Source organism: Gadus macrocephalus, chromosome 9 (genome assembly GCF_031168955.1).
Source record: "Gadus macrocephalus chromosome 9, ASM3116895v1".
NCBI classification, from domain to species: Eukaryota; Metazoa; Chordata; class Actinopteri; order Gadiformes; family Gadidae; genus Gadus; species Gadus macrocephalus.
The window spans coordinates 7600301-7610176 of NC_082390.1; the positions used below are offsets into that span (position 1 = coordinate 7600301).

The 9876-nt window shown below is 44.4% G+C and overlaps 1 protein-coding gene and 1 long non-coding RNA gene across 5 annotated transcripts in view; one reads left to right on the forward strand and one right to left on the reverse strand.

Annotated features, from left to right (window-relative positions):
- LOC132464276 (ras association domain-containing protein 8-like) overlaps positions 1-5609 on the forward strand; it is a 38247-nt gene extending 32638 nt beyond the window's left edge. For all 4 annotated transcript variants that reach the window (XM_060060563.1, XM_060060562.1, XM_060060561.1 and 1 more), the window contains 3 exons: positions 1883-2066; positions 2531-2641; positions 5052-5609. In XM_060060563.1, coding sequence (XP_059916546.1) covers positions 1883-2066; positions 2531-2641; positions 5052-5083 — 327 coding nt within the window. In that variant the 3' untranslated portion in view covers positions 5084-5609. The remainder of the gene's footprint in view (positions 1-1882; positions 2067-2530; positions 2642-5051) is intronic.
- Positions 2952-9784, reverse strand: LOC132464278 (uncharacterized). Its single transcript, XR_009527223.1, has 3 exons — positions 9414-9784; positions 6616-8985; positions 2952-6548 (listed from the first exon to the last, which is right to left on the reverse strand). It is a non-coding gene; the product is annotated as an uncharacterized LOC132464278 (long non-coding RNA).
- Between the last annotated feature and the right edge of the window lie 92 nt (positions 9785-9876).

Sequence of the window (9876 nt, forward strand, 5' to 3'; positions counted from 1 at the left end):
TAGTTTTGGATGTTTGTACTGAGTTTGTGGTGCTGTGTCGCTACCGTGGTACTTCGGGGATTAATCACCTCATTAAGTACCCACGTCTGTTATGTTAAGTGTCATATAATCAGTAGACGTGAAACAGGGTAGATGTAAGGATCATAATGAATGGAGGTGGGCTATCAGAAAGTTCAGGTGTGTGTGTGTGTGTGTGTGTGTGTGTGTGTGTGTGTGTGTGTGTGTGTGTGTGTGTGTGTGTGTGTGTGTGTGTGTGTGTGTGTGTGTGTGTGTGTGTGTGTGTGTGTGTGTGTGTGTGTGTGCTAAAGGTATTCACTGGCCTGCCCAGTTCCAAGTGGAGGAGTAAAACATATTATATTTTGGCATAAATAACGATTCTCCCTTTTGTATTCAATCAAATACACACAAATTGCCGGAGCCAGATTTCCTTAGCTGTTCCAGAAATGATTTGTTTGGGACTTGTCAGCATTAACTTAGTTATGAAACCACCGCACACACACTAATGACAAAACAGTTCCGGAGGCTGTCGTGCTGTCCTTTCTCTCCGCTTCCGTCCAGGTGTGATTCAATTCAAGTTTTATTTGTTTCTCTCGGCAAAAACCATAAAGAAAACTGTTAAAGTCGTAAAAAAACCTCTTGTGTTGAGCAAGTTCTCTTTAAGACACCCGACAGACATGAGAGAGGTTACATGTCGGTTTGGACAGCATCCAGGCAGCGATCAGCTTCATGCATCATGCATCATGAATGGCGTGTTTTTGTCTGCGCAACTGTTCTGCATGATGTAGCACCGGGCTGCAGAGACGCCCAAGGATATTATCACATAAAAACGGTGACGACAGACTCGCCAGAACCACCAATTGAGCTCGCGCCGGGGCAGCGATCGCGCCACCGTGTCATGGTTGTGTTCGTCCCCATCTCACTTCGAATCATTACGCAGATACAGCAAACAGCCGTACAACCGGGTTGATTGTTAACTGCGTCCTGCTATGCTAGGCCGGGGTGGGTGGGTGTCACTCTGCCTGGCACGGTGTCTGTCGGCTGGGCTGACGTGTCGAGGCACGTCTCGACGCCGGAGATGAACACCAGGTTCCTGTCATTAAGGCAACACGGCAACCGCGACCGACTGCAGACAGACCGGCAGTGTCTGTGCTGACACGTTGACTGACATGTTGATCCATAAGATGGATTGGTCCTACCTATGGTTAAAAAGTCCGTTCCGTTATGGAATTGAGTGTTCATTGTGGATTTTTCTTATGTCTAAGACTAAGCATCATTATATCATAATGGAGCCGTTGTAATGGAGTGTTGTGGGCTCTGCCGCCCCCTTGTGGTGAATACTGAGTGATGTACGACATATATGGACTGGTTCTGACGTTTTAGGTCCAATCTTACCTCTCTGTCCCTCTTTGTGATACTTTATTTGTATGCTTTTATATATTTTTTATTTATATTCGATTAAATTTCAAGTGTTGAAAATGATTGTTTATGCGATTTAGAATGTTACTATCATACATTGATAATAAATACATTTATAATAAAACGAAATACAACGAACAACCATGCAGCACTTAGCACTGTCGTTTTTATATTGACTGAATTTTGTCCGAGATTAGTAAGCAACAACTAACTTCAGCTCTTGTCCTCTTCCTCCTCCGCCTCCACCATCTCTGCTTCCTCCTCCTCCTCCTCCTCCTCCTCCTCCTCGAACTCCACCACCTCTGCCTCCTCCTCCACTCTCATCCCCCCAACCCCTCCTTCTCCAACTCCTCCCCCGCCACCACCTCAACCTCCTTTTCTTCCTCCGCCCCCTTCTGCTCCCCCTCCTCATCCTCCTCCTGCACCCTCTGCTCCTCCTCCTCCACCCCCCTCTGCTCCTCCCCAGGCGAAGCAGGACGAGCTGGAGGAGCTGAACAAGGAGCTGCGGCAGTGTAACCTGCAGCAGTTCATCCAGCAGACGGGGGTCCCCACCGCCCACGCCTACACCCGCACAGAGCTGCAAGAGCAGCTGGACCGGCTGGACCAGCTGGAGCTGGCCCAGCTCCTCACGGAGGAGTACAGGAACGGAGGTGAACACCACCAGACACACAGACACAGACACACACACACACACACACACACACACACACACACACACACACACACACACACACACACACACACACACACACACACACACACACACACACACACAGAGAGAGAGACACAGAGAGAGAGAGACACAGAGAGAGACGCAGACATACAGATACACACGTGTTGATTCGAAACCTTTACAGACAGTTGACTTCTGCTGGCCGAGTTTGTGTTCACTAATTGCAGCGCTTTCAGATCCCCACCTCCAGCAACACGTTTGGTCGAAACAAATATGAACTCAGAGAAAGTGAATCGCGCCGTCCAACGGGATTTCAGCTTGTCTGCCTCCAGACGTTGGATATGAATCCAAACCAATCTTTGAATCGAGAGACCACAGCCCGCTCAACACCTGACCCCCCCCACCCCCCCCCCCCCCCTATTCTCCCTTCTCTCCCCTCAGGCCAAGGTCTGCTCCCCAGCACAGACTCTCCGCCCCGGTCCACCGCCAAACAGTTCCTGGGTCATCCCCGCAACCTGCAGAACCCTCTGGTGTCCAGTCTCAACCCCGAGGGTGTGTATGTGTGAGACCTCCCGCCCCCCCCCCCCCCGCTCACCGCTTGGCTGGGTGGTGGCGGCTGCGTGTCCGCTGTGTGCAGACTCTGGGTCTGGTGGTGGTGGGTTCTGGGGAAGGTGACTGCATGGTGGTCCGCTAGGTCCTAACTTCCCTGATTGCTGACCTGCTTTCCTGCGTGTCGATTGGATTGGCCTTGTTTGTGTTTATTTTTTAATTTTTTACTTTGCCTTTTTCTCTAATCCTTTGGGCTGATGACCTGTTTCTTTGGTTTCTCTCCACACACACACACACACACACACACACACACACACACACACACACACACACACACACACACACACACACACACACACACACACACACACACACACACACACACACACACACACACACACACACACACACACACACTCTTCCTCCAAGTAGGACAGTAACTGGTAAGTAGGTAGCGAGTAGCGACCGGCTCATGATTGGCTTGTTTAAATCTGAGGTGGATGATGATTGGGTAAACATAAATGTCTAACCCATTTTTGTGTTTCTACATCAATGGAGTGACACCCCCCCACTGAAATTGTACCATACTAAACCAAGCCAAATTAATTTCTACATTCCCTCCATGCACTTGACCCTCTCATTCCACCCATGGATGCAGAGCTAAAATACCTTCCACAATATAATGTAAGGGCTGGTCTTAACTGTATGAACCCCATGTAACACGTTAGGTTATACTTGGCACTGGAGAGAGACTGTAACACATAGTAATAGTTAGCTCTTGGAGAAACCTAAACACAGATTAATAGCACTGGAGGGAGACCTAAACACAGAGTAATAGCTCTGGAGAGAGACTGTACCCCAGAGTAATAATTAGCACTGGAGAGAGAATGTAACACAGCAACAGTTAGCACTGGAGCGAGACTGTAACGCAGAGTAATAGTTAGCACTGGGGAGAGACTGTAACACAGTAATAGTTGGCAATGGAGAGAGACTGTAAGACTGAATAATAGCACTGGAGAGAGACCTAAACAAAGAGTAATAGCACTGGAGAGAGACTAACACAGTAATAGTTAGCACTGGAGAAAGACTGTTAGCCATTCCGACATTTTGATACTGTGACGCAAAGAGGAATGGGACCAATTGTTTTTCAGTTTACCTTTTGAAGTATGGATATTGTTTGTAGTTTATTATTATTCTATGTCCCTGTTACAATTCCAAAGAGCAACCAAAGCCCAGTTTTCCCAATGGGCGTTGCAAACTGAATGACACTGTTCCTTTGTGACACCATGGCCCTCTTCAGAACCCTGAGCCATTACCCATGCTCCCAGTTCTGAACCATCAGAAACCGCTCCCAGCTCCTGTCTGGCCCCTGGAAGGGACCGGTCTATGGTAGTGACTGCTCTCTCTCTGTGGCCCTGGTAGTCACTGCTCTATCTCTGCGGCGCTGCGTCTTTAAAAGGGGCTGCGCTGGCTGTGTTCTGAGGCGGCCGTGGTGCGCTGACTGCTTTTCCTTCACCTTGTTTGGTTCTTTTTCTGTTCTCCTGGCTGTTGCTTTTGGCAATTCTTTGATATCATGATGATCGTTTGATATTACACTGGACCATTACTATTATACTGTGTCAATTCTTGTCATTGAAACGCAAACTCGTGTCTGATTGAAAAAAGGCCACGTGAAAAATGTGTGAAATATCATGGACATAAACAAGACATGAAAATATGAGGCATGTCTATATTCAAGGGAATGTATTTTATTTTTTTAAATGCACAGTTGGTCTGATATATACAGACATGCATCCTTATATGGACATACATCCTGATATCACAACATGCATTTCAATGACTGACTTAGGCTTCAATATCAAACAGGTAAATTCCCTCTGATATGGATCCAGTATATTGATCCAGTATATTGTATGATGCGCACTCACACCACATCTTTGACCTGTCATAGGCTTTTAAATTCAATTTGAAACATCACTCATCGTTGAATTCTAATGATGAACCCATGTGGCCATGCACATTGTCAATTGTGTGCGCTTACTATCATTCGTAGACTTTATTATCCATTCTTGCACCATTTTTATCCTCTATACTAATGACAGATCAAAGTTTGTGTGTGTGTGTCCGTGTTGGCTTTGTTGTTTCTTTTCTGTGGGATCATTCGTATCATCATTTCAGCTGTTAATAGCTGTATTCAGCTGTAATTGTTAATAATGTTCTAACACACAAATTCACACACGATCAATTGACAAATCACATTGTAGACACTGTACCGGGTACAGTCCTCCACGGTGTACTTCCTAGACCAGCTCCCGTGCTGCGTCAGTAACCCAAAGTGTCTAACCTGACAAGCGATCCCCACCACCACCACCACCATCTTCATCATGTCCACTTATCTGTGTGTGTGTTGCAGTCCTGGTATCCAGGGAGCAGTCATGGAGATAAGCCATGGACCCCCAGATCTTCACGTTCAATGCTCCATCGACTCATTTAAACCCCTTACCGTCTTACTGTTGTACGATGACCTTGTTACCTTTACTACCATCGTAAACATACTGTATATTATATATATATATATATATGTATGCAATTATATATACATGATACAAATATATATATACAGTAATTTGCTACAGTGCACACTGAAAAATACATGTATGAAATGTTCAAATAATTTAGGACAACTTTAACCTACAGCAATTATTACTTTATCTGTGTATTTAAGTATAATAAAAAAAAAAACGTCATTGTGTTCCTGATAAAGTTTGTATTTTTTTATTGATTATTGTTACGCGGTTGTGACTGCAGGGGGCGCTAGACGGACACATCCTCAGGATATAAAAACGAAATAATTAAAATAATCATCACTATCACAGAGGGATGTATCCACTACAGACCTACCCGATATTTGGTCAGGAAAATGTAACAATTTACATCCCAAAGTCATCTAATAAACTCAGTCTTGTAAATACTGAGTTGTTTTGTGTGTTAGTACTTGAGTTCATCGATAGCCACTGTACCTGTGCAGGTGTGGTCTGCATGTTTTACAAGGTAAAGGGAGTGGCCTGGCTTATGTGAGGTCATTGGTCACAACACTCTCACACTACGTAGCCAGGAGGGAGAAAACACCCGTTAAATCAGCGTGAAGGTGATCGATAAACATGAATAATCTGAAAACACGTCATTTTCTGACCAAATGGCTGATGTGGAACACCCATGGACCTATAAAGAAACACCTTATAAAAACGTATGAACACCGTATAAAACATAGACAACACCTGCACAGTTGCACCATGTCAGCTGACCATCTCGGCTTCGCCCACTGGCTGACCGCACCAGAGGGGCGGAGAACAAGCAGACCAAGAGAGTGCGTTGTCAGAGAAGTCCTATACGGTATATTCGTAAAGCCCCACTTTTCCCTATATCCGAGGGTTTGTTGTACGGGACTTTAAGACCTGCATTCCTCGCTGTGATTCTTCGCTGGAAAGTCCCTTCTTGCAGTTCTCTATCTGCTTTGCCGCGGGCTCAGCCAAAGCGTTCCTCAGGAACCAAGAGGAACCTCAGGGAACAAAACACTTTCAACAGATGGAAGTGCCTGAGATGCAGGACTTATTTTATCACAGTATCTGCATCATTATGTATCGTCTTCTCTACATCTGCCCTATTAGAGATTATCTTCATGCCTTGTCTTATCTTCTACACTTATCTTTTCCTCAAAGGTGCTGTAGGTATGATTTCAGAGCTATTTATGAGTGACTGGTTATAGAAATGTCATAGCTGTCCGTAGCTATTAGTGTGTGAAATGATTGATGATGCGTCTCCCCCCAGAAGTTCTGCTATATGAGAAGGACTACTATAACATAGTATAGGACTGCTGGATCAGAAGTTCTGCTATAACATAGTAGGACTGCTGGATCAGAAGCTCAGCTTTGACACAGTAGGACTGCTGGATCAGAAATTCTGCTGTAAAGCAGGACTGCTGGATCAGAAGTTCTGCTATAACACAGTCGGACTGCTGGATCAGAACTACTATACTATCTATGCCTTAAGACACGCACCTATGAACATTTTGTCATAACAATGAGGCCTAGGGCAATCAAGGAATTAATTTTACGCTTCACAATCATAATCAAAATCTTTCTTGTAAGCTATGACCTATAGTTTGACAGACTAAATAACTATAGACAATTTAGCAATCTATCAAGGAACATCATCACTTGACACATGGCTCCTTATGCTATAGTAAACAATGTACCAACTGGCCCCTTGGACAATAGTAGCCCCTACACCATCGCCTCTCCAGGCCACCATCACCTCTCCTACATCGTTGGAAAGGGAGGGGAGAGGGGGTATTGAGTTGGTTGCAATCTGCTACCTCATCACTAGAGGCCACCACATCCTACACACTTCGACTTTAAAGTAGTACTTTGGCTTAAAGGTGCTAGGAGAGAAAGCTGAAACGAGCGGATGAAAGCATGATTTAGAAACTAAACAACCCCAACATTTTCTGATCCCTGTTTTACATTCACGAACCTGTGATTGACAGGCCAGATGGATTCCGGGATCCAATCATGAAAGCAATACCCTGATTGGTCAGAAATGAGCCGGGGGCGGTCTAAATGGGCTCTAACAGAGGCAAGCTAAAACGAAATATTCTCATAGACCATTTCTCTCACTTAAAGCTGACGGATGGCTTTGCCATTTCCAACAATTAACCCTGAAATAGTAGATGTTGACGCTAACCTACATCACCTTAAGTTATTAAAATGACATGTATTTTACACAGGGGCGTTGGCTGTTAAGCATTCTTGCACAAAGCACATTATGCCCCAGAAGATTTATCCTTTCCTCAAGATGATAATAACTTTCTTCTGCTTTTATTTTTCTAGGAACAGCAAATATGTTGTCTGCTGAAATAGGATATCTAAACACTGGCTGTTTTTAAACACAATCACGCAACTCTGAACTTCCTCTGCTAAACATTTCCCTGTCACCCTCGGCCTGTTTGGGTAAACAAACAGACCAGCTGACAGACGTGTACTATCGCACTCTAGCTCTCTCACACAAACTCACACAGACACAAACACGCACACAGCAGTTGTATAAATAATCTTAGACCAGACACTTGGCTCCTGTCTTACACTCTGAAATGCCTTCCTCCACTTGATGGCCATTTCATTCTGTTACGTGACCCATGGCTTAAAAAAACGAAAATAATAAATAGCTTAGACAAAGTCAATTGTATTTATTTAGTGGTGCCTTGAAGGCAGACAGTCAGACTTACAGGTTTAATGGGCAGATTTGGTAGTGTAAATGGACTAGGCAGATCACAGCCAGACGTGTGTGGCTTGGCATGACGTTGGATAAGCCACAAATCTCTGACAGCCTGGACAACCTATCAGCCTATGTCTGACTTTCCTGATGCCTTAACATGAGTGCTGCTATACCAATAGGAGCCCCCATATCTGGTCATGTGACATTATACTAGTATACAAGAGAAATCAACTGACGAAACCAGTTAGAAAAACTGTAGTTTTAGCAAGAAAGAGATGAAATATTAATGGCTCAATGGCATAGCTAACACAAAGGGTGTTAAATGTTATTACACCCAATCCCACACAATCAATTATTTCACTGAGGACAGCCCTCAGCTCTCTGGTAGGTTATGTACAACATACCAGTTATGACTCCATTCAATGGAACATCAATCAAAACCAGTTTCTGGCGTTCTGAAAGTCCACATAAATGAGTTGCCTAAAAAGCGTGTTAATAACGCTCACAAACATTCATATTAATGTTGTGATCGTATTAAGTTTAGGGTGTGTGTGTATGTTTGTGTTTGATAATAATATTCTGAATGTTTATGGCTGATGAGGGTGGAGTATTGGCATGTCAAATATTATGATTGATGGAAAACAGGTCACTTTTATAAGAAGGATTTACACCAGAGACAATAAGACTGCAACGAAACACAAAGGTTAGTTATGATTTTAAAAACAAACTGTACATTGAGATAAAAATAAGTTATGATGACAATACAATAGGCCACTGATAAAATGCTACCAAACGAATAAAGCACCTGACGTGTTGACAGTAGAGGGCATTATGGGATGGCCAAGGCAACATCGGGGTAGTGTCTATAAATAAGACCGACCTATAACAGCAGTTGTCCATATGCTAAAGCTGCATTCATGGTGCGTATAGGTCTACATACCAGATAAGCAAGCGACGTACAGTTGGCCTATTAAGGATTGTCATTGATTGGGTGCAGGACAGGTCTTCATCCAGCGCTGAGGAATCTCCCACGACACCGGCCCAATGTGGCTTCCCCAAAAACAGGTTAGCCGCTGTCACACGCACAGTGGAATGGGCAAGTGGCACAATGTGCGTTAGTCAGTGGCTCACCTGCTTTTAGATATCTACGGACAATAATCGAGTCCGGACTGAACAAATAACACACGACCTGCAATGGAAAACCGACACATCACATTGTTATGGTCGGAATTCTCCTCACCTATAATTCATTAAAGAGGTTGGAAAGGTTATAGATGGATGCACTCTGGAATTAAAATCTTTGGGGAAATAACAAGACCCAGGCGATAGGGATTGTTTAATTTCGTTCAAAACTGAAGATGTATTCAGCTGAAATGGGTGTTGGGCGGGTACTTTAAAAGTTTTGAACTTATAAATCAATTGCAGCAAATCGTTATTTACATAAACATCAATGCACCTCCTCCATAGTCTGCAGTAATAACGACTAGAAATTAATACTTACCAGCTTCCAAGTCCTCTTTCAGAGGGAAATTAAAAGGGTCGCAGCCGCAGGGATCAGCCTTCACTCAAATCTGAAGGCTCAGTTTAATTTATCTCCATCCAAGACAATGAAAGTGAAATGCTAAAGTTTAGGTGGAGGTTAACATATAATGCACATCACCACCTCACAGAAGTTGAGCTCACTTTGCACTAGAGGAGCCCCCCTGCCCTGCCCATTCGCCCTGCCTCCGCATCCTGGCCAGCCTGGGGAACTGTGACGAATACTGGCATCACCTCAGGCCAATACTCTGTCAAATTAAGGTGGTGTTCTCCGCCCATGAAAGGCAACTATCGAATGAAAAAGCGTCGGAGAGGCGGGCTCAACGCAGTAATGTGCACGGTGGTGTTTCCGAGTCCTAGTTGGGGTGCGGTGCGTTCGCTTTTGCACGTCTTACATTAGGAACAAACCATTTGGGATTTTACAT